The sequence below is a fragment of the Didymosphaeria variabile genome (genome assembly GCF_027946475.1).
Source record: "Didymosphaeria variabile strain IMI 356815 chromosome Unknown scaffold_1, whole genome shotgun sequence".
NCBI lineage: Eukaryota > Fungi > Ascomycota > Dothideomycetes > Pleosporales > Didymosphaeriaceae > Didymosphaeria > Didymosphaeria variabile.
Genome location: NW_026611620.1, coordinates 1,014,323 through 1,037,814, shown reverse-complemented (window position 1 = coordinate 1,037,814; position 23,492 = coordinate 1,014,323). Strand labels below are relative to the sequence as shown.

Genomic DNA, 23,492 nt, shown 5'->3' with positions numbered 1-23,492 from the left:
GAGTACGGGGAGATGGTGGCAGCGAGGTAGTGACGCGAACAGAGACAGGGCTACGAGCTACGGAAAAGACCTGAGGCGACTGTGGGGCATGCAGCAGAGACTGGATGAAATCATAACTGGAGGGCAGGGATACGGAGCCTACGATCGAAAGATGTGCAGGCGCAGAGGTGCGCGTTGCAGCATGCGCTTAAAAAGCTATGGCTCGCAACATGTCAAAAAAGCGGGGGAGGGGCCACCGAAACCGCACACTGACGCATGTCTTGGCCAGACATTGTTCATGTGCGAACCGCCAATTTTCGTGTTAAGAGCCTCCGGTGCACGCTAAACGCGAGGGCAGCCCCATCTTTCCGCTCAGCCATGGGAAAGTTCAGGCGCAGCTCCACGCAAACCCACCGTCCTCGGCATCGATCGAGCCGATTCTCCCGGCCATTGTCGGCCCACACAACGATAACGGCGCCGTGCTACTCACAACAATGACTATCAGTTGAGCCGCATCTTTGCGGGGTAGCACGCTTGGAGTCATTAATTGCAGATTTATTGGACGTTACAGCCTTTAAGAGCAGTAAAAAGCTGAACGATGGGCATCCAGGCGGACACACCGCTACCCGTAAAACATGCAATGCTACAAAAAGAAAATAAGACAACTCAGAATGATTCGTGGAGTCGTGGGGGTTCCATTCCACCGAGCTCCGACACATCCCTTCCCCAGACTACAGCCGCACGGCTTTAGTCACTGTCTTCGGACTCGTCGTCCTTGGACTTGCTGCCCCCCTCCCCAGCCAGCGCTTGCTGAGCGCGGATGCCTTCCTCTTCCCGGGCCATTGCTTCTTGCGCGTCGGTACCACCGAGTGCCTTCATCCTGTCAACAGCGCCAGGCATCCTTCCAACGTCATCGGAGACCTCTCCACGCCCGATGAGACTGAGTACGATACTTCCACCCACGATGAACGTCAGGACGAATCGGTAGATGGCGTACCATGGCGGAGTCCACCCTCGGTACGTCGCGCGCGTATCAACGTAGTATAACAATGTGAAGGCCATGAACTGGGTGATCAGAGCATATTCCACAGGCATTAACACGGTTGGCCATGCGATTGCTGGCGCCACGACTCCTATGGCGTAGCGACTATATCCATGGCGACCGCCGTAGCCCGCAAATTCCAAACCCCAATGGATCGCGCCCAGGAAGGATAGTATCTGCGCACGTTAGTGGTTGCCCATGATCACATCACCATCGTACTTACAACAGCACCATACCCAACTTGTAGGGGCTCAAGTAGGTGGAGAAGGGTGGTTGCCGTGTTTGCTGACATGAGGTATCCGTAGCCGGCTACAGCATGGTTGATCTCATAGGCGCAAGCGACAGTGGAGAGAGAAGTTGCGAGGTATGGCAGAACTCCAGCGAGTCCAATGTAGTATGCCTGACGTGGGACTTCAGACAGGTTGAATGTGTCTTTGATTGTATTCTGGGGTTGTTAGTACACGAGCTGATCTAGGAGAGCGAACTTGCTAGCTTACAAGGTCTGCCTTGATACCGGCGCTCATGTCGACATCCTGATGTACGGGTTCACCACCCACTTCTCCAGTGAAAGGATGGATACTAGAAGTCGTCGAAACCGTCTCCGGCGTAGGCTTAATCTCTTCTTTAGCGTATTTGGCCTCTGCCTGTTTCCGCTCTTCAGACAACGCACGACGGAGCACGGCAGCTTGTGTTGGCTTCAGCTGAGCCAATTGAGATATTTGCGGGCGTTTTGAGGCCACTGAACTGAATTGAGTGGTCCAATGTGCTGCTGGGCTTCTGGTGCGGAGACTCGGAGCTGCGCGAATAGCTGGCGCCGGGCATGTCCTCAGCGCCAGACGTGACGCGCCTGTCCGCAACATGATCGCACAGGCTGGAGCTCAAGAAAATAACACAGTACAAGAAAGATGAAATCGCGTGAGCAAGAGAGAGGAGAGCTGGAGGAAGGAGGTCGGGAGGACCTAGAGTTGAGTCGACGACTATGATTCCGTAGCTCCCAGCTGCCATGCGGAGAGGTAGCTCCAGCTCCAAGCAGCTCGGAAACGTTAGAATGACGTCACACACGTGCACTTCAGCCACCCGTGGACCTCGATCCAGCTGTGACAACAAAGCTCCACTTGCAGGATAGCGCTGTGTCGATTTCCATGGCGAGCTTCAACAGAGAGGTAGCGATTCTGGCATCCTAGTGAAGTGGAGGAAATGTGAACATGTGAACGGATGGTCCAAGAGCTTTGGTAGGGACAGGGAAGGCTGCGCAGACGATCAAGCAGGCATGAAGCCTAACGAACAAAACAATTGCACACAGCCGTCAAGCAGGATAACACCATGGGCGAAACCCAGCGTCACGTTGATATGATTGTGGTGTTTGAATGATGTCACAAACGCATCGATAGCTGCAAACAGCGGTACGTGCCCACTGGCAAACTGCGCAGCCGAGTCGCAATACTCCCTCTCGATCGAGGAGAAGGTGCTCATGCGATCTGGAAGCTGCCTGAAGTTGCTGGATGCGCAGAAAAGTCTCTAGGAGCGGCGCCCTTGGTGCAGTGCAGGGCTGTTCGAGGGCGGGGACTCGCTTAGCTACCCGCATCCGGAAGGCGGGGCTGACTTCGTCATAGCAGTGGGCGGCGATACAGAGAAATTTCGAGCACCAGCATGGAATTGCGCGCGATGGGTCGGCTGTAGGTCAATGTAGCTTGCAATCGCACGTCTGCAGCCTAGCCACAAGCTACGCTGCCCCAGCCGCAGGCCCGCGCAGTCTTTGAGTGGGCCGTAGAGGCCTCTCGAAGTGCGTAGAAGCTCCTGGTTGGCCGGTGAGCCAGATCGAAACTTCCAGAAGAGCATTTGAAAAACTGCCCACCACCCGCTACAAAAGGCCCTCCGCCGCACGCAACAAGCTTCTTCTCACACACATCACACACACCAAATCAACTGTCACGCGTATTAGTCGAATAGACTCCGCGAACTCTCGACTACATCTCTTTTTCTTCTTGTGATACCCCGCGCTTCCTTTCATACAACACAATTATGGCTCCCGCTGTAGGTATCGATCTCGGAACCACGTACTCGTGCGTTGGTATCTTCCGTAAGTTGCCTCGACTGCTTTCTCTTTCAGAAGTATTTGCTAACAGTCCCAGGTGATGACCGCATCGAGATTATCGCCAACGACCAGGGTAACCGAACAACCCCGTCGTTCGTTGCCTTCACCGACACTGAGCGTCTCATTGGTGACTCCGCAAAGAACCAGGTCGCCATGAACCCCGCCAACACCGTCTTCGACGCTAAGCGCCTCATTGGCCGCAAGTTCGCCGATGCTGAGGTTCAGGCCGACATGAAGCACTTCCCCTTCAAGGTCATCGAGAAGGCTGGCAAGCCCGTCGTCGAGGTCGAGTTCAAGGGCGAGAAGAAGAACTTCACACCCGAGGAGATCTCCTCGATGATCCTCACCAAGATGCGTGAGACCGCTGAGTCCTATCTTGGTGGCACCGTCAACAACGCTGTCGTCACTGTTCCAGCATACTTCAACGACTCTCAGCGTCAGGCGACCAAGGATGCCGGTCTCATTGCTGGCCTCAACGTCCTCCGTATCATCAACGAGCCTACCGCTGCCGCCATCGCCTACGGTCTTGACAAGAAGACCGAGGGTGAGCGCAACGTCCTCATCTTTGACTTGGGTGGTGGTACCTTCGATGTCTCCCTCTTGACCATTGAGGAGGGTATCTTCGAGGTCAAGTCCACTGCTGGTGACACTCACCTCGGTGGTGAGGACTTCGACAACCGGTTGGTCAACCACTTTGTGAACGAGTTCAAGCGCAAGGTTAGTATCTTCCCCCTCCGAAAGTATCTACACATGCTAACGCAGAATCCAGCACAAGAAAGACTTAACCTCTAACGCTCGTGCTCTCCGCCGTCTCCGAACTGCTTGCGAGCGTGCCAAGCGCACTCTCTCTTCTTCCGCCCAGACTTCCATCGAAATCGACTCTCTGTTCGAGGGTGTTGACTTCTACACCTCGATCACCCGTGCCCGTTTCGAGGAGCTGTGCCAGGACCTCTTCCGCTCCACCATGGAGCCTGTCGAGCGTGTCCTCCGCGACGCCAAGTGCGACAAGTCCTCCGTCCACGAGATCGTTTTGGTCGGTGGTTCCACCCGTATCCCCAAGATCCAGAAGATGGTTTCCGACTTCTTCAACGGCAAGGAGCCCAACAAGTCCATCAACCCCGACGAGGCTGTCGCCTACGGTGCCGCCGTCCAGGCTGCTATCTTGTCCGGTGACACTTCCTCTAAGTCCACCAACGAGATTCTGCTCTTGGATGTCACTCCTCTGTCTGTTGGTATCGAGACCGCTGGAGGTGTCATGACCCCGCTCATCAAGCGCAACACCACCATCCCCACCAAGAAGTCTGAGGTCTTCTCCACCTTCAGCGACAACCAGCCCGGTGTGCTCATCCAGGTGTATGAGGGCGAACGGGCGAGGACGAAAGACAACAACTTGCTCGGCAAGTTCGAGCTCACTGGTATCCCGCCTGCGCCCCGCGGTGTTCCTCAGATCGAGGTCACTTTCGACATGGACGCCAACGGTATCATGAACGTCTCTGCTCTCGAGAAGGGCACCGGTAAGACCAACAAGATTGTCATCACCAACGACAAGGGCCGTCTTTCCAAGGACGAGATCGAGCGCATGCTTGCCGAGGCGGAGAAGTACAAGGCTGAAGATGAGGCTGAGGCTGCCCGTATCTCCGCCAAGAACGCTCTTGAGTCCTACGCCTACTCGCTCCGCAACACTCTCTCCGACTCCAAGGTCGACGAGAAGCTTGAGGCTGGCGACAAGGAGAAGCTCAAGGCCGAGATCGACAAGGTTGTCCAGTGGCTCGATGACAGCCAACAGGCGACCAAGGAGGAGTATGAATCTCAGCAGAAGGAGCTTGAGGCCGTTGCCAACCCGATCATGATGAAGTTCTACGGCGCTGGCGGCGAGGGTGGCATGCCTGGCGGCATGCCCGGAGGTGCTGGTGGCTTCCCTGGCGGTGCTCCCGGCGGCGGCGCTGGCCACAGCGACGACGGCCCCACCGTTGAGGAGGTTGACTAAGTGTCTCGCCTGAACCCTGACCCTGGGTTGCCTTGTCTCTTTTTTCTTCCGCATAGATGGTCGTTTTCTGGGCGGTTGTCCTCGGAGTTCTTTGTGGGCTATTGAGCCATTTTCACGGTTTCCTACTAATTGCATCGGATGAATTACGATCATGATTGGGGGTTAGGAAAAGTCTTCGGATAGGAGGATGTCATTACATGTATCCTAATTCTACGGGCTCTGCTGATCAGAGCTGAATTGAGAGAAATAACTTCAAAGTCACCGCAAAATTGAGTGATGTTCTTTTACGTTTGCGAGTTGAGATGTATGTTCTACTAAAGCACAGGGTCTATAGCTGCCTATGATAGATAGGTCTCTAAAGCGATGCTCAAGAAAATAGCGAGGAAGCGCACTTCCTGAAGAGTAGTGTCTGAGTCGACCCTTCTTGCCTTGCGAAATCAGGCGCGGCGCTACTGCTGATTTAGAACGCTTGAGTACACCTACGGTCAGACAAAGACGTCATTCTCAAACCTGTGTATCAGCAATGTCTTCCAGTCAGAATGCGCATGTTCCAGACCAGAACCATGGCAAACCAGCGCACCACCAACATGCTCCTTGCCCAAGCGTTCCAAATATGGCCCAAATCAAGCCACAGTGTCTTCCATCCTACGCCTTCTCCACTCTCAGGCTCTCTTCCTCCGCAAACCTAAACGGCCTTTCAATCATCTCCCCCGGTCCCCTCCGCTTCCATACATCTTCACTGTTCGGCGCTTTCTTGACTTTCGCGTCCTTTTCCCTATATCGCTCTCGTATCGCGTTCGCGCGGCCCTCGCTAGATGCTCCCGTCAAACTCATGCAGAACCTCCAATCGGCCCAGTGCTCACTGCACGAGCGCAGGTGGCCGTAGCGGTAGATGTCGTTGAAGTGGCCACCCAAGGACGAGCAGTAGAAGGCGGCGTCGAAGGCGGCGCGGCAGGACATTGTTGTAGGGAGCGAGGGGTCGTTGTCGGTTTCAGTGGAAGCAGAAGTGTTTGGTGATTGGGAGGGCTGCGAGGGCGTAGGTGCTAAGTGTGGGAACGCCTCATTGAAGGATGCTTCGTTGGTGTTTGCAGGTGGTGAGGGCGCGGGCTCGGAGCGTATGGGTATTGAGCTTGGGGTGGGTTGTTGCGGCTCAGCTTTGCTGGATGAGGATGTCCATAGCCAGCCCATCGTGTCTGCCAATTATATGATCCCTTCGGTCTGCTACAGTGTCGCGCAATGGGATCGGTAGTATGTGTCGGACGGGGTTCTATAACTCTGTGCGGCGCTGTTTGAGGAAGCTGCGATGGGTGGTACAGCTAAGGTGTGGTCAACAACCTCTGAAAGTGGGCGATTCGGTACGATTGGATACGCCTGGGTACCGAAATATCAACTCTATGCGATGGGAACGATGTTTCTCACGGATCGTGATTGAACTGAACGGCTGTCAAAACTTTGGACGAATCGCGCGCACCCAGCGCGTCGGTACACGGGCCAAACGCCCATTTGTTTTTCCAGGCTAGCTGCCCCCCCAATACGTCATGCATGGGCCTGCATCTGACTTGCGGGCGATCAATCCTACGCACCACTGTTGCCTTTACCGCGCATCATTCTTTCCCTCCGTGTCGTTGCTAGTCCTGTACGACTATACCTGAGATTAATCTACGCCCCAGTCCTCAGACTTCCAAGAGACTGGCTGGCCTTATTCCAAGCACACCGCCACAAACACCCCTCGTGGCCCCTCCTTCACTCCGCGCACTGTGTCCATAGCTTACGATACCCACGTTCGCGCTGTTATGCTTGACTGCAACAATTACCTATGACTTCACGAAATCGCACGACCTAACGAATCACCTCTCGAACCTCGCGATACCTCCAACCCATCTCTCGAGCCCCGCCCCGACCTGGGTAACGGTCGCCCGTCGCTGCCATGCTTGAGGGGCTCGTTTCGAACCTGCTCAATAGGTTTCTGGGCATGTATGTCCAGAATTTCGACCCAAAACAGCTCAACGTCGGTATCTGGTCCGGTGATGTGAAGCTGCGCAATCTCGAACTTCGCCGCGAAGCGCTCGATCAACTACATTTACCCCCTCAACGTCGTCGCAGGCCATCTGGGGTCACTTACACTTTCGATACCCTGGTCAAATCTGCGAGGGAAGCCGTTGAAGGTCAACATCGAGGATGTCTACCTGTTGGCAGCACCTAAGGAGGATGCAGATTACGATGCCGATGAAGAAGAGCGGAGAGCGCATGCTGTGAAGATGGAGAAGCTTGATAGTGCTGAGCTGCTGAAAGAGCGGAACACTGAAGGTATGAGCGCCGAAGAGCAACAGAAGAACCAGAGCTTCACGGCAAGCCTGGTCACGGCGATAGTGGACAATGTACAGGTCACTGTCAAGAACATCCATATCCGATACGAAGACTCGATAGCCGATCCTGGCCACCCGTTCGCGCTGGGTCTTACGCTCGCCGACTTCAGCGCCATCAGCACTGATGAGAACTGGAAGCCGACCTTCATCCAAGGCACCGCAAGCTCAACTCACAAGCTGGCGACGCTCGGCTCGCTTGCAATATACTGGGATACCGACGCGAAGTTGATTGGGACTGGCAAAGGAAACCAGAGCAAAGATGAGCAGGATATTGACCACGATGACTTCATCGAGAAGGTCCGAGGGATGATTGTAAGGGGTGAGAACCCCGAGCTAGGCGACCACCAATTCATCCTCAAGCCCATAAGCGGTCGTATGGGTCTTGAAATGGACAAGACAGGCAAGATAGACAAACCCAAGATGAAGGCTCGACTACTCTTCGACGAGCTTGGATTCATCATTGATGAAGATCAATATCGTGACGCACTCATGCTCGTCGATCTTTTCCACTACTTCATCCGACACCAGGAGTACAAAAAGTTCCAGCCCCAATCATCACCGAAAGAAGACCCTGCGGGGTGGCTGCGGTTTGCAGGTCAAGCTGTCCTCGACAAGATTCATGAACGAAACCGGCAGTGGAGCTGGGATTACTTCAAGGAGAGGCGAGACGATCGCATACGCTACATTGAACTTTTCAAGAAGAAAAAGAGGGAAGAGAAGCTCAATGCGGAGGAGAACGAAGACCTTGATAAGCTCGAGCGAAAGTTGAAGTACGAAGATCTCCGGTTCTGGCGCTCTTTAGCCCGCAATCAACTGCGCAAGGAAAACATCGGTGTGAAGAAACCACCTCCGAAGCAGGGCTGGGGCTCGTGGATCTGGGGCTCCAAGCAAGAAGAGAACAAGGATGATAATACTCAAATGACAGACGAGCAGCGCAAGGAGTTGTATGATGCCATCGACTGGGACGAGAAAAATGCAATCACCGAATCCGTAGACATGCCTCGGGAGTACGTCAAGATGGAAGTCAATATGAGCCTGCGGACGGGTAGCTTCACACTGAAGCGAGACCCTCACGGTCAGGCGAATGACATATTGCGACTTCTTTTCGATTCATTTAGTACGCAATTCCTCCAACGGACAGATTCTATGTTCGTCAAGGTCGCTCTAGAAGGCATGCGCTTGTATGACGGTACTACCGAAGGCAGCCTGTTTCCTCAACTCATCACAATCAAGGATGCACCACCTGTGCCGGATGACAAGCGCATTGAAGAGCTCAATGATGACGAGACATCTAAGAATGGTGATGACGACGAAGAAGAGGAGCAAGAAGATCCTTTCTTCCAGCTGGCTTTCGAGAAGAACCCGCTTGATGAAAGCGCCGACACAGCTCTTACCATGAAGCTGAAAGGTATGGAGTTTGTGTACAACCCAAAGTTTGTCGTGGAAGTGGCCAAGTTCTTTAAGCCCCCAGAGCGGCACATGGAATCCATTGGTGCTCTTATGGAAACAGCTGGAGCTACGGTCGAAGGCATCCGCCAACAGACCCGCGCTGGTCTAGAGTTCGCTCTCACAGAACACAAAACCATCAATGCCCAGCTTGATCTGCAAGCGCCTCTGATCATCATTCCTGACTCTGTCACGAAGAAATCTAGCAACTGCCTCATCGTCGATGCAGGTCACATCAGCGTCACAAGCGAGCTGGTGGACAAAGCCACTATAAATGACATTCAGTCGAAGCAGAAACATCAGTACACCGAAGACGACTTCAAGAAGTTGGAAGCATTGATGTACGACAAGTTCCTTCTCAAGCTCCACTCAACGCAGGTTCTCATCGGCCCCTCGATCGAGGAGACACGCGCGCAGCTCGAAGAAAACGCCACTTCGAAGAGTTTGCACATTGTTGACCGAATAAACATGGACTTCAAGATTGAGATATGTATTGTTCCTAAAGCATCCGATTTGACCAAGTTCCGCGTCGGTGGTAACCTCCCTATTCTCCATGCGTCGATATCCGACTTAAAATACAAGAACTTGATGAAGCTCATTGACGTCGCGATACCGAAGTTCGAGAACGACCAGCCAAGCAAACAGGTTACTGAGGGCGCGAAGGGCCCTTCAAACCTCAAGCCTACTAGCGAAGCAAAGCCGAATGAAGACCCTCTCGGTCGGCCTAGATCAAAGTCGTTCCAATTCGCCGCACAAGAACACGAGCTTGTGCTGGAAGAAGACAACGACAGTGTCAAAAACGAGAAGTTCGAAGATGCTCCACAAGCAAAATCCAAATCCGACATCAACATCCACCAGCGGAATTTCGAGTTCAACTTCACTGTGGACAAGCTCCAAGGTTCGCTCTATCGATCAGATCCTGAAGGCAGGAAGGCCGACCAGCTGTTGGTCGAACTTGTCGCCGAGCACTTTGATCTTAGCTTCTACCAAGAGCCATTTGACATGGTTGCTGAAGTCAGCCTGAAGTCCTTGGCTGTGGAAGACCATGTGGAACAGGACCCGTTGCCTGAATTTCGGAACATCATTTCATCGGAAGATGCCTCAGCCAAGGAGCAGAAGGACCTGTTTTCTCTGAAATTCGTCAAAGTAAACAAGGAGTCGCCAGAGTTCCAGAACAAGTATGAAGGCATTGCAATGAATCTGGATGTCGCGGTGTCCACCATCAACCTCATCGTCACGCGCAAAACTTTGCTGACGCTCCTGGACTTCGTCTTGATCACATTTACAAATCCTGGTCAAGCCCAGGACCAACAAGCACAGATTGCTGACAAGGCTGGGGAGCAGCAAGAGGTTGCGCAAGCTCCACAGCAAGATCAAGACAAGATCCGCATCCGAGCTGAATTAAAGCGGATAGAGGTAATACTCAACAACGATGGCATACGATTGGCCACACTAAGTCTCAACTCTGGCGAAGTAGGTATCTTCCTACATGGCAAAACTATGCGCATTGGCGGGCAACTGGGTAACTTGTCATTGATCGATGATGTGAACCAAGGCGTACCCGAGGACTCGCCCTTGCGCCAATTGGTCACCATTGAGGGCAAGAATTTAGCGGACTTCAGCTACGAGACGTTCGACAGCGAGCTAGACAGCTACCCTGGATATGATGCATCTGTTGCCCTGAAGACTGGATCGATCAAGATCAACTTCCTTACGGAGCCGTTCCGTAAGATTATGGAATTTGCGGTCAAGTTTGGTAAAATGCAAGCCATCTTCAACGCCGCACGGCAAGCTGCGGCCAACCAAGCAACACAAATTCAGCAGCGGGCCACGAAATTCCACTTCGACATCACTATCAGCACCCCCATTGTTGTTTTCCCCAGGATGGTCATCTCGGACAAGCCAGAGCGGGATACCTTGACCGCCAACCTAGGAGAGATATACGCCAAGAATAAGTTCGATCCTTTAGATGACTCCGAAGGTTCTGATACAGCGAACAAGATCACGGCTGGCATTCGCAACATCAAGCTGACATCGAAGTTTCATTACGAAGATGACAGATCAGAGGAATTGGAGCTCATTGACAAGGTCGATTTGGACTTCAATATCACCATGGTAGAGCATAAGCATGGGCAGCAGCGCCCTGACCTGGAGATTGACGGTGGCATGTCGGACATCAACCTCAAGATCACCCCCGAGCAGATGAAGTTCGCATTGGAGCTTTCACGATCTATCCCGCAGGCTTTTGCGACTGACGCGGACGGCCTGGAAGAGGACATCCACCAAGAACTTCCTGCTTCGACCACTGAACCAGCCGGAAGACTTACAGACAAGGAGTCGCCTCCACAAGAATCTTCGCAAGACCTTGTGGCAAGTCAGGGCCCCGAGCTCCAGACTGACGACGATAAATGGACGAAGCTTGACTTCGTTTTCAAGGTCGGCGCTATCGGCTTGGAGCTCATCAAGTCACAGGACGGTGAGCCGGTCGGCGATGTCGAAGCTGCTAGCTTGTCCAAGTTCTCGCTCAATGAGACAAATGTGAAGCTTCGCATGATCAGCGACGGTGCCATGGAAGCAGAATTGGTAGTTCAGTCGTTTACGATTCGCGACAGTCGCACTCAAGGCACCAACAAGTTTAGGAAGATCATGTCCTTGATCAACACCGACGTCAAGCAGCAGTTCATGGCGAGTGTGTCAATCTCCGGCGGCCAAGAGAAGAACTTGATCGCGCTTCTCACCATCGACAGCCCAAGGATGATATTGGCTTTGGACTACCTCTTCGCACTACAAGCCTTCGTAAATGCTGGATTAGCTACAGATGAGCCTCTCGCGATTGAAGACGATGTCGATGAAGATGATGCGGATAGCGATACTGATGTTATGTCACCGGATGGCTCGCGCTCGCCAGTCAAACCTGGGGCTGATCCTGACCAAGTAGACAATGGTATGAACATCTCTTTCCGTGTCAATCTTGTGGATGCGCAGGTTGTCCTCATTGCCAATCCCGCGATCTCGCATTCGGAAGCCATCGTCCTCGGCACGAAACAAGTCCTTGTATCGAAACAGCAAGCCATCACCTTACAAGTCGACAAAGTCGGCATGTTCCTCTGTCGCATGGATCGCTTCGAGACGAGCAGGATGCGCATCCTGGATGACTTCAGCATCCAGACTGCCCTGGACATGCGGAATCAAGGCAAAAATTCGTCATTAATCAGCATTCATGTCGATATCGAGCCTCTTGTGCTGCGCTTGTCGTTACGCGATATCCTGCTCGCCATGCAGATCGTGAACCGCGCTTCAGCTATGTCGGGAGCCAACGATGACAAGAAGCTGGCTGAAGAGAGCCCCAAGGCAATTAAGCAGGGCACGCCATCGAAGAAGGCCAAGTCTACAGTGGGCAAGGCGGCGTCCTCCAAGCCAGCGGCCAGGTCTATCGCAACAACAAAACGTTCAAGCCAGCACGGTGCCCCACCACAACCACCCAGGCCCGCTCAAGGCTCTGCTGTCCTCAAGCGCGAGGAGATGAACGTCAACATCGAGGGTATACGTGTTGTGCTCATCGGTGATGTACACGAAATGCCGTTCCTCGACTGGCGAGTGAAGAAATTTGGCATTGACGTGCGTGACTGGTCTGGTGCTATGACTGCCGACACTTCTGTTGACACACTCATTAACGTCTACAACTTCTCAAAATCCGCGTGGGAGCCGTTGATTGAGCCGTGGCAGCTCGGCTTCCATATGTCCAAGGACCAGAATCCTGACAGACTTGGAGTAGAACTGTACTCGCGCAAAGCTATGGAGCTCACGATAACGGCTGCCACAATCGCCCTGGCCTCCAAGTCATTTGATTTCCTTACCACGGAAGAGGACATACTGTCGAAGCCTCGCAGTGACGATGCTCCTTACCGCATTCGTAATTACACAGGCTTCAACCTCGACGTATGGGCCGAAGGCAAGGACACAAGCGAAGGGTATGCCACCAAGCTCGAAGACGGGAACGAGCAGCCATGGCGCTTTGAGGATGCTTTGTCTACCCGTGAATCACTTTCTACTGAAGCAGCGACCGGAGTATTAGGTATCAGATTGGAAGGCAGTGGGTTTGATCCCATTCAGCGGATACCGGTTCATCGAGAGGGCGAGTTCCTGTATAATCTCAAGCCGAAGCAAGACCGAGTACAGCATCGCATCTTGGTCGATGTGGAGCTTGGTGCCGACAATGTCAAGAACATCACCTTCAGGTCCCCGCTCCTTGTAGAAAACAACACTCAGATTCCCATCGAGCTCGGAATCTACAGCCCAGAGGAGGGCCATCTCTTGAAGATTGAGAAGGTGGCGCCGGGTGATGCAAGACCTGCGCCTGTTGGTGCAGCCTTCATGCACTCCATCGTTGTCCGTCCCGATCAAGGCTTCGGCTATGAGTGGTCAAATGAGCGCTTGTATTGGAAGGAGTTACTCAAGCGTCCCACGCGAACAATCACCTGCCGCGGCGAGCAGGACGATCAATCGCCTCCTTTCTACTTCCAATTGCATGCGGCGTTCGACAAAAAGGACCCTCTTACGAGCGTATACCCGTACATGCGCTTGCGCTTGGCTGCACCGGTTGAAGTACAGAATCTGTTGCCCTTCGATTTCAAGTACAGGATCTACGACAGTAACACTAAGAAAGATTGGACCAATTTCCTCAGGAAGGGTGGCGTGAGCCCTGTTCATGTTGTTGAGTTGTCTCATTTGCTGCTCATTAGCGTCGATTTGCAAGATACCCCCTTCAAAGCCAGCAAGTTCGGCATTATCAATTCCACGGATCGAGAAAGCTTTAGGAGAGAAAAGACGCTGGAATTGAAAGATGACAATGATCTGTCACTTCATCTCAACATGCATTTCTAGTAGGTCCCGTCCGCTCAGTTCCTGGATTACCTGCTAACTTCACCAGCAACTACCCTGACGGAGGTGGGTCGTTCAAGGTGACGATCTACAGCCCGTACATCATTCTGAACCGCACCGGCTTGGAACTGGACGTGCGAGCGAAGCAGTTCATGGGACAGGCTCGAGCGGCTGCCGGACAGGGCATCTTTGCTAATGACCAGAGCGACTCAACCAAGCCATTGCCTCTGATGTTCTCCTACCCTACGCAGGATAAGAAGAACCGTGCGCTTCTTAAGGTCGGAGACGCGAACTGGAGTAAGCCGCAGAGTTTGGATGCGATTGGAAGCAACTATGCCGTTGCTCTTCCATCCACTAAAGCCCGATCTGACATGCACCTTGGTGTCAGCGTCGGTGAGGGTGAAGGAAAGTTCAACTTGACGAAGGTTGTGACTGTTGCCCCTCGCTTCATCATCAAGAATAAGATGAGAGAGGAGGTGAACATTCGTGAGCCGGGCTCATCTGACTGGACGTCCGTCAAGGATGGAGAGTTGCTACCTTTGCGATGGCTTCGACAAGGTGGAGCACCTCAGATCTCGTTGTGCTACCCTGGCGTTAACAATCAGTGGTCCTCACCATTCAACATCTCCAATGTTGGCAATGTTCACGTCAAGCTGTCGAAGGCTGGGCAGCGCCAGAAATTGGTCCGAGTCGACATTCTCATGGAAGGAGCGACAATCTTTATCCACATCAGCGTCGAGACTAAGCACTGGCCGTTCTCTTTCAAGAATATGAGCGACCAAGAGTTTCTCTACTGGCAAGCCAACCCCAATCTGGATGAGGATGAAGATGACCGAGGAACTGGCTTCCGCCCCATTCGATACCGCCTTCCTCCTAGGAGCATCATGCCATATGCATGGGACTTCCCAGCTGGGAAAAATAAGGAGATAGTACTGAGCGCCAACGGAAGAGAGCGAAACGTCAAGCTTGCAGAGATTGGCAACCTTATTCCCTTCAAGCTGCCACCCGCTCAAGGCCAGCGCCAGAAGATCATCGATCTGAACGTGGTTGCCACTGGGCCTACACAAACACTGGAGCTTTCGAACTACAAGCCGTCCAAGAGTCTGTACAAGCAGAAATCCGCAGGCTCCTCATCAACAGCTGGAGGATTCGAAGTCAAGGATATGGATACCAATGTCACATTCAAAGCGCAACTACGCCTCGCTGGTATCGGCATCTCGCTTGTCAATCGTCACCTAAAAGAGCTCGTGTATCTGACGCTGCGCGACATTGAACTTAAGTATTCAGACTCGCCACTTTACCAGATGGTCAATCTGCATGTCAAGTGGATCCAGATCGATAACCAACTGTATGGAGGAATTTTCCCTATCATCTTTTACCCAAGTGTGGTCCCAAAGACTGGCAAGGAGATGGAAGCGCATCCCATCTTCCAAACGAGCATCACCCGAGTTAAGGATGACTCTTATGGCGTGTTGTACATCAAGTACTTCACCATTCTCCTTCAGCAGATGACTCTGGAGATTGATGAGGACTTTATCTTCGCGATGCTTGACTTTGCAAAGATCCCTGGTGCATCATGGTCAGAAGAGAAAGAAGGCAAGCTGTGGGACGAATCCCTCGACATCCCAGAGCCCCAACAGGAACAGTCGGGACAGGATGTCTACTTTGAACTACTTCACTTGCAGCCTATGCAGATTGATCTTTCTTTTGTTCGAACGGAACGCATCAACGCCGAGGACACCATGGCCTCAGCGAATCCGTTCATGTTCGCTGTCAATGTCCTAACCATGTCGATCGGCAATGTCAACGACGCACCTGTACGATACAATGCATTGATGCTCGAGAACGTACGCGTCTCGACAGATGCGCTCGTTGCCAACATCAAGAACCACTACGTGCAAGAGTCCCTACGCCAGGTGCACGTCGTTATCGGATCTGCTGATTTCCTCGGTAACCCCGTTGGTCTCTTCACAAACGTTAGCTCTGGTGTCGCCGACATCTTTTACGAGCCGTACCAGGGTCTGGTCAAGTCCGACCGTCCAGAGGAGCTCGGTATCGGTATCGCAAAGGGTGCATCAAGCTTCGTCAAGAAGTCGGTGTTCGGCTTCTCCGACAGTATGGCTAAGTTCACTGGAAGTATGTCGAAGGGTCTCTCTGCCGCAACGCTAGATAAGGAGTTCCAAGACCAGCGCCGCATGTCCCGTTCACGCAACCGGCCGAAGCACGCCCTGTATGGCATCACAGCTGGCGGCAACGCCTTCGCCAACAGTCTTGCAAGTGGTCTGGGTGGCCTCGCTCGTCACCCCATCCAAGGCGCAGAGAAAGAAGGCGCTCTTGGCTTCGTTAAAGGTGTTGGCAAAGGCCTCCTTGGTGTCCCCACCAAAGCTGCTATTGGCGCGTTCGATCTCGCCTCTAACATGGCCGAAGGCGTGCGCAACACAACAACAGTTTTCGATCAAGAAGGCCTCGACCGCGTGCGCCTCACGCGCTTCATCGGAACGGACGGCATCGTACGTCCTTACTCCCAGCGCGAATCTCTGGGCCAGTTCTGGCTCAAGACTCTCGATAATGGAAAGTACTTCAATGAGGACTACATTGCCCACCTGGAGCTTCAAGGCAAGGACATGCTTGTCATGCTGACGTACAATGGGATCTTGATGATTAAAGCGAAGGCGCTCCGGACAGAATGGGATGTCCCGCTAAAGGATATTCAGACCATTAGCAAGGAGAGGACGGGCATGAGTATCACGCTGAAGGGTGGAACGAATGGCCCATATATCCCGGTTGCGGATGAAGGGAGCAGAAATTGGTTCTACAGGCAGGTTGCTGTGGCGGTTAATGCTTATAATGATCGTTGGAATGCGAAGGGTTAGATGATTGGCATAGGCATCAGTAAGGTTATGCATAGTACAATGGGCGTGGCATAGCGATAGGCTGGTTTTGAGTTTTGTTTCTTCCCTGTTGTTATTTTTAATGAGCAATATCATCTTCCTGTTCTAATGTCGCTCTCCCGACTTTTATGAGGTCGAGAATGATGTGGAATTCATGGCAAATGCGAATGCAGCACTCAGCTATTCCACTACGTAACGTGTCCGACAAGTACTCTTGCCTACCGACTTTCTTCTCGCCTGTCTGCCATGAGACGCATCCATGGTCCTGCAGTGTGGATAAAGTCGTATAGGCGGCTCAGTCAGTCTCGCTTCTAGCTTACACCGCCTGATAACAGCAGGGATCAATTCCTCCACCTACCGTTTCGCATCAGCACTATCATCAGCATGCCCATGTTGGGAACACTTGCGACGACAGCAGTGGTCCTCAACAGTCTGATAGGATTGCAGATACTCCGGCGTTCACTATACATACACGAAAACTCTCCCTCAGCTTCCAAGCACTTGGCGAAGAAATTACAGTATTTATATCATCACTAACTCCTCATTGATACTCCTCAGCCTACCTCACTCAGCACCTGATCATTATGCGTTCCTTCTCCCTCGCTCTTCCAGCCCTCCTCCCCTTCGTCCTTGCCCAAGGCCCAAATGACCCAGACTTCTACAACACAGTCGCAGAAATCTACTCCGGTCCCGGCTGCGATGCATCGTCCTTCGTCTGGGCGGATCCGATCTTCGGGCGCGGAGGCGTATGCCAGTTGCTTGATCGCAATGACAACACGCCGGATATTATCAGCTACAAGGTTACGGCGCAATATCCGGGGTGCTCTGGTGAGTATCGAGATCTGTATGAAGGCAAAGGGGGAGGAGAGATGGATGCTGATATAGTTGTCATAGCGACGTTGTACACAGACGATGGGTGTTTGAGCACGGCATATCCAGCGCCAGTGGGGCAGTGTGTTGAGGCGGCGGATGGGAAGCCGTTTGTGAAGGCTTTTGTGGAGTGTCCTTTTTCGTGAGTGGGTAATGGAACGTGGTAACGGCATCACGATACTTGAATACAATAGCATATACATGAAAGGAAATACAGAGCCGGCGGATGTTGAGCAACGTAGCGATCCTTCCTATGTAGAATGTAGACTTTCTCACTACATCATTGTTATTTGGACTGAATCTACTGATGTGATTTGCTATAGAATGCACCAAACGGATGATGGGTTCATAGGTAGTCCTGCTGCCGGATGCGCATGTCATACACACTGCTGCGGTAGCGACGATTACTCGCTCTCCTAAACCCTAGCACCAGCTTTACACCATAGGAACAGGATTGTAATATCCGAATCTGTTTTCCGGATCGTACATCTTCTTCAGTGCCTTCAATCTCTGCACCCTGGCCGTGTCATATCCATACAGTTGGTTGAAGTTCTCCGTACCCACTGCGTAGTTCACGTACGTGTGTTTATTCGCTCCTTCCGGCAGCCCTGAGAAGAGCGCCTGCCTGATCTGCTCTCCATACGCCTCCGCATCCGCTTGACCTAGAGCAGCCGATCCGTTCCACCAGATCGTCGGATTCGCTACCACAGGGTACTGTCGCTCCTCTAGACTCAAAGATGTTGATCCAGGGTCGACAGCTTGGACTCCTTGGATACCGTAATTCTCGAGCAGGAAGACAGACTGGGAAAAGCGTGGGTCGGCGGTCATCTTGGTGAAGATGTTGAAAGCTGCGCGGGCTGCAGTCGTGTTCCAGTCAGGCAACGAGGTGCCGCTACCCATTGAGCTTTTATTACGTGTACAAGCAACGCTGTCAAGGTTGTTTTGAGTCAATTTGTATATATCGACATTGTTGACATTGGTGGCGGGCTTGACTGTGAGGGGTCCGACAGCTTGAAATCTGGAAAAGTAGGGAGCGGCTTCGGCTTCTGAGCCTTGATATGAGATACTGTAAAGGATCAAGGGCTAAACGTAGTCAGTTGACGGATTGAAAGATCAGACAAGGTGCATTTACATTGTGAGGATCCATGGGAGGAATGCGTGTGCCAACGCCGGAAATTACGAGGTTGGCAGAACGGTTTGCATCGCCGTCAATTTTATTGACTAGGTCCAGAACGGCCTCGAGTTTGTCGCTACTGTATATAAAGGTAGAGAGGGTCCAGTTGCTTGAGATATCGTACACTTTTAATTGCACACTCGTTACAATGCCGAAATTGTGGCCGGCACCTCTGAGGGCCCCTGAGATGAGGGTATCAAGTCAGTATGAGTCAAAACAGGATGGGCCGGTACCTTGTGCATGTCTCAAGTGAGCGTAAAAAGTTCCTTCGAAAAGAAAAACATATTCAATTAAAACTCATTTGGTTGCTTACAGAATAGGTCTGGATTGCTGGAGCTAGATGCAGTGACTGCAGTTCCATTCGCGAGGATCACCCGCGCGGAAGCAAGGTTGTCGAGAGTGTAACCATGTTGAGCTTGCAGCATGCTGTGTCCACCAGCTAACAAAGGGCCGACAACCGAGACACACTCACAGAGACTGGTCACTGATATAGTAAAGTTAGAATTCAGGTATCGGAAACCGTAGTGATTGGCTCTCGCGTGTTTCTGAAGAGGGAATTACCTGCTTGTTTGTTCCCAGCGTAGAGCGCCCTGTTTAATTCCCATTGGAGCGTGCCTCCACCGACAGTTGCTGTTTTACCACCCAAATCCAGGGTTATGCTGTTCAGCTTACGCATGTTGATTTGAACGCCATATGGCATGTTGTTGAGCGTCTTCGTCCAGCCATGACTACCAGAAACAGCTAGGAAGGGTGTTCCTGATGTGGATGCATACTGTACCGTTTTCTGCACGTCTTCTTCAGTAGCGGGCTCAATGACGACGACGAAGTTCGGGTGTATGCGCGGAGAGGTTCCGCGTATTTGCAGTGCATCCCAGTTATTGTCATTGGGAAGCGTTACGGAAGCGTTCTCGGACAGCAACGGCTTCAACAAAGTAGTCACAAGCTTGAGATGATTCGTGCGCGCAGCAATTGGTTTTTCGACTGGACCCAGAGTGTATGCTCGAGCGCCTAAGGACAGCCAAGCTGCTAGGACCACGGAAAGACGCATGCTGTGCGAGTGCAGGTTCCATAGAACGGGTATCTGGTGTTGGACAAGCTCTGTGATTTGCCACTGTGGGAGGACAAACAGAGCTTGGAGTCCCTTGGTATATGAGGGAAGTAGGGAGGCAAGGGATTATCATCGTAGATAGGAAAGGGAGGAACTGACAGGGACTGCTGCCCAACATGGCGGGGCAGAGTCGTACAATGACAATCGACTCGTCACACAAGCGAGGAAACAGTCCAGAACTTCTGTAGGCATGGGTAGTCATGCGCATGCAGGCTTTGTGGGCCCCTGAATGCAAACATTCGCAAAAGATGAAAGAATGTCCATGGACTACATTCAGGAGAATCACTGAGGGACAACAGCGGGGTCTGTAACCATGTGGCGCACGTATGGATTTAAGGCCAATATTGGCTGGGAACGGAAGATATGAAAACCACTGCTTAGTCTCGTCTGATTCTTAGACTTTGTAATGTGTCTACAAGCATGCGTTCCGGCTGCGTGCAGGGACTCGCGGAACAAATGTCAGATCTACCCTATCAACTACCGTGCCAGGGTCATCGTACTTCTGCAAAGCTAGCGTTCCGAACTCGAACGTGTGGTCAGATTACGCCCTGCAGAAGCTCCTCGGGAAATCGAGTGATTGTGCACATGCTGCGTCCTGTTTGGACGATCAGAAAATTATCTGACGCGAAAATCGTAACCATACTACCAGAGGAACTTATCGTCCCAACAGCTTCCATTCGCCTCTCTGTGTCCTGGAGCATGAGGGCTCCGCTACCTTTTAGTATCTCCTACTTCAGTGTCTAGTATCATTCATGTACCTAATCACGCACTCAGACATAAAAAAGCCTTTTCTAATCCTATTGCAAACACGTCCAGCGGTGTATTGGGTAAGCTACAGGAATACGCGCGAATGTTTGAAGGAAATCATACTTAGTTCATGGAAAGACGAGCTTATACGGGTATGATCACCGGAAAACCCCACGTCTTGATATTTGATACAGATTGTATACTACAACACAAAAATAAGTGCTATAACCACCAATAACGGCATTCCAATAAACAGACTAACCCCACCAACGCCAGCAGCCGAAGTCGCCGCCACAGCCTTCACCTCAACCTGACTTATATTGACAAACCTGCTCGCGAAACCCTCAGCCCAGGTCCCATCTCTCTTAACAACGTAAAAGAAGACCATCGCCGCGCTGTCGAGAAATGGATCATTCGGAGCATCCTTCACCTCCCACAAGTATCCAGTCATGTTCTGCTGGGAACCTAAGGGACCTTTCTAAAGTCAGCGATCACCACAACTGCTGAAAGGCAGGAAACTTACGGAATATCAGACGCTTCTCGTAGTGTTCATTCACCAGGTACACATCCCACGATATGCTCTTATTTAGATTAGTCCACGTCCATTGGAGAGGATAGGTAGAGTTGATGACGAGGCGTTCGTTGCGATCGAAGTCTGTACTGTTGCAGTTCGCTGCGGGAGGATGCGTGAAATTGCCGGGCAGGCTCCAGCCATTATGTGGTGCTATTACCTGTGCATTGTAGCGGTCGTGCTGCAATGCGGAGGAACATAGTCAGTGTGATAGTTATAAAATAGGATAAGTAGGTTTAAGTAAGTGTCTTAGCTCGCTGTTAAAGATTGATAATCTCAGACTTCGAAGAGAAATCCGAATGTTTCAAACAACAGCAATAGCATAAAATAGTCACTTTGTACGAGGGCATTGCTTACCCACAACGGAGCGAAAACCGGATTAGAGAAAACATTTGGGTCGATGAAAAACTGGGTTGCCGTAGCGTGGGACGACAGTAAGAGAGCGAAGAAGAGGAGGGGCTTCATCGATGGAACAACGGTGGAACTTCGTCTGCATATGAGGAGGGAACAAAGTGAGAAAAGGGCTGAAGCTCGAGGTAGGCTGACGACATGTGATTTCTGAGGATATTGATCGTGCATCCAGTTGATGCTGTGCTTGGGTGCTGTCGTGCTGTGCGCTCTTGGGTGGGACCATGTGAGCTCTATACGAACGCGCGTGGCAGAACATGGCCTGTATTTGGGCACCGGCGTCAGCATAACATCTCGTGATGCCAATCAAGGTGCGGTCGAGCGACCTGTTGAGCGACGCCTTAGCGTAGGACTCGGTATGGTTCGCTACCTAACCAGAGTGTTGGTCACACTTAATTTCCCTGATTGAGCGCGCACCTGCGCATTTGGAGTACAAAGTTTCTGTCAGAATAGGAGTCCCAAAGCAGGGCGTAGAGAGCAAAAACATCAGGGTCCTGTCGGAATTTCCAGCTACGCACTGGCGACGAAGTGTTCCCTACATTGTGCCCGTAGAGATTAACCGTTTCCCCATTTTTTTCTGTTACACAGATCGCTCTCAAAATCCTGGGATATACCGATGCTTGTCCGTGACCTTCAGGATCTCCATCTTCATCCCTACTTCCAACATACCTCCCTCACCCCTCGGTACACACAGCATCCCAAAGCAAGGCTTATACTTGATGCCCTCGTCGATTCTTCGATACTTCATCAAGGTATCCCAAGGCTGTCTCTTGTGCTTCTCCGCAGACTCCGGATCGACGTTGGGAACCTGGCACCGTGCGCACCTTTGGGTGACGTCCAGGACGAAGCTTTGCGTCGCGCTCTTAGAACCTGGTTTCGGCAAGATGCGCAGCGTCTTCCATCGATCTTCATCCCATGGTTTGTTACCCTTTACGACGATGTTTGGCCGGAATCGATGTATGTCAATGGTGATGTCGTCGTTGGCACGAACGCGTGAGTTGAGCTCATCGATGCTGGATTCGCATCCAACGAGGATGGGCATAAGGTCCGGGAAACACGTCGATGCTGGCCTTCCTAGTATTTTCTCCGCCCCATTTGAAGGCAGTTTCCGCGGTGCGTCGAAGAAAGGGGACTTGTATACCAACCTGACTTCCTTGCCGAAAAATTCGTTGAAAGGGCCTGTCAGCTCGGGAGAATACGCATGAGCGGGGGTTTCTTTGCCCCAGATGTTTGCTTCGACGAACTCGGTATTCTTCTCCAACCATTCCTGCGAGGGATGTGCCGGGACGGAGAACTGGAGCTTTTGATCAATGGAGTTTGGGGCTGGGGCCACAACGGTAAGCGTATCTGATTTGGCGTCATAGCTTGGGCGAATGAGGGTCATTCTCGAGTTTTGACGGACTGATGGAGCGTCAGCACATGGACATCGTAACCTCCAGGTGTTTGGAACACATACTGGTCTGAAATTCGAGTTTAGGGTAGCTAACCCACATCCAGTGCCGATCTAGATCCAGTCCAGTGGGCAATAACTTTGCAGATTTGACAGTTAAGTAATGACATGATTTGATGGGATGTATGAAAATATCGGTAATCTCTGTCGGCGGCGGTAATGGCCCAGCGGAGCTCTCCTTAGGCCTGTGGTTAAAGTATAGGTATGTGAGGATCGGAAGAAGAAAAGTGAGGAAGATGACAGCAAGCTGGCTAGCGTTGGAAAGTGCCATCGTTCTAATTTGCCCGTTGATGGTTTCTTCTATCGGAACAGCTGTTGCGAATCTTCAGTATACCTTCTTAAACGTCGAATATGGGGGAAGCCGGTATATGCTAGTGCGTATCTTGGCGAGATTAGCAACACGATTGATCCAGATGCCGCGGTGTCGGCACGCGGCATTTATAATCTTCCCCGCCGGTGTAGAGGCCGCATTTGCGT

At 52.0% G+C, this 23,492-nt stretch overlaps 7 protein-coding genes across 7 annotated transcripts; 2 read left to right on the top strand and 5 right to left on the bottom strand.

Moving 5' to 3' along the window:
- Positions 1 to 726: 726 nt before the first annotated feature.
- Positions 727 to 1,881, bottom strand: N0V89_000318 (uncharacterized protein; the record flags this gene model as incomplete). The annotated part of the gene is made up of 3 exons (XM_056209142.1): positions 727 to 1,197; positions 1,245 to 1,466; positions 1,519 to 1,881. The coding sequence occupies 3 exons, from the start codon at positions 1,879 to 1,881 to the stop codon at positions 727 to 729; spliced, it is 1,056 nt and encodes a 351-aa protein (XP_056075964.1).
- Positions 1,882 to 3,043: 1,162 nt separating this feature from the next.
- On the top strand, positions 3,044 to 5,103 carry SSA2 (Hsp70 chaperone; the record flags this gene model as incomplete). Its single annotated transcript, XM_056209141.1, has 3 exons — positions 3,044 to 3,101; positions 3,154 to 3,833; positions 3,886 to 5,103. 3 exons carry the CDS (start codon positions 3,044 to 3,046, stop codon positions 5,101 to 5,103), a joined length of 1,956 nt encoding a protein of 651 aa, XP_056075963.1.
- A 645-nt stretch (positions 5,104 to 5,748) lies between these two features.
- On the bottom strand, positions 5,749 to 6,291 carry N0V89_000316 (uncharacterized protein; the record flags this gene model as incomplete). Its single annotated transcript, XM_056209140.1, has 1 exon — positions 5,749 to 6,291. The coding sequence occupies one exon, from the start codon at positions 6,289 to 6,291 to the stop codon at positions 5,749 to 5,751; it is 543 nt and encodes a 180-aa protein (XP_056075962.1).
- A 739-nt stretch (positions 6,292 to 7,030) lies between these two features.
- VPS13 (Vacuolar protein sorting-associated protein 13) lies at positions 7,031 to 16,669 on the top strand (the record flags this gene model as incomplete). Its single annotated transcript, XM_056209139.1, has 3 exons — positions 7,031 to 7,077; positions 7,139 to 13,798; positions 13,846 to 16,669. 3 exons carry the CDS (start codon positions 7,031 to 7,033, stop codon positions 16,667 to 16,669), a joined length of 9,531 nt encoding a protein of 3,176 aa, XP_056075961.1.
- Positions 16,670 to 17,992: 1,323 nt separating this feature from the next.
- Positions 17,993 to 18,457, bottom strand: N0V89_000314 (uncharacterized protein; the record flags this gene model as incomplete). The annotated part of the gene is made up of 1 exon (XM_056209138.1): positions 17,993 to 18,457. One exon carries the CDS (start codon positions 18,455 to 18,457, stop codon positions 17,993 to 17,995), a length of 465 nt encoding a protein of 154 aa, XP_056075960.1.
- A 779-nt stretch (positions 18,458 to 19,236) lies between these two features.
- N0V89_000313 (uncharacterized protein) lies at positions 19,237 to 19,779 on the bottom strand (the record flags this gene model as incomplete). Its single annotated transcript, XM_056209137.1, has 2 exons — positions 19,237 to 19,754; positions 19,776 to 19,779. 2 exons carry the CDS (start codon positions 19,777 to 19,779, stop codon positions 19,237 to 19,239), a joined length of 522 nt encoding a protein of 173 aa, XP_056075959.1.
- A 2,381-nt stretch (positions 19,780 to 22,160) lies between these two features.
- N0V89_000312 (uncharacterized protein) lies at positions 22,161 to 23,286 on the bottom strand (the record flags this gene model as incomplete). The annotated part of the gene is made up of 2 exons (XM_056209136.1): positions 22,161 to 22,966; positions 23,022 to 23,286. The coding sequence occupies 2 exons, from the start codon at positions 23,284 to 23,286 to the stop codon at positions 22,161 to 22,163; spliced, it is 1,071 nt and encodes a 356-aa protein (XP_056075958.1).
- Between the last annotated feature and the right edge of the window lie 206 nt (positions 23,287 to 23,492).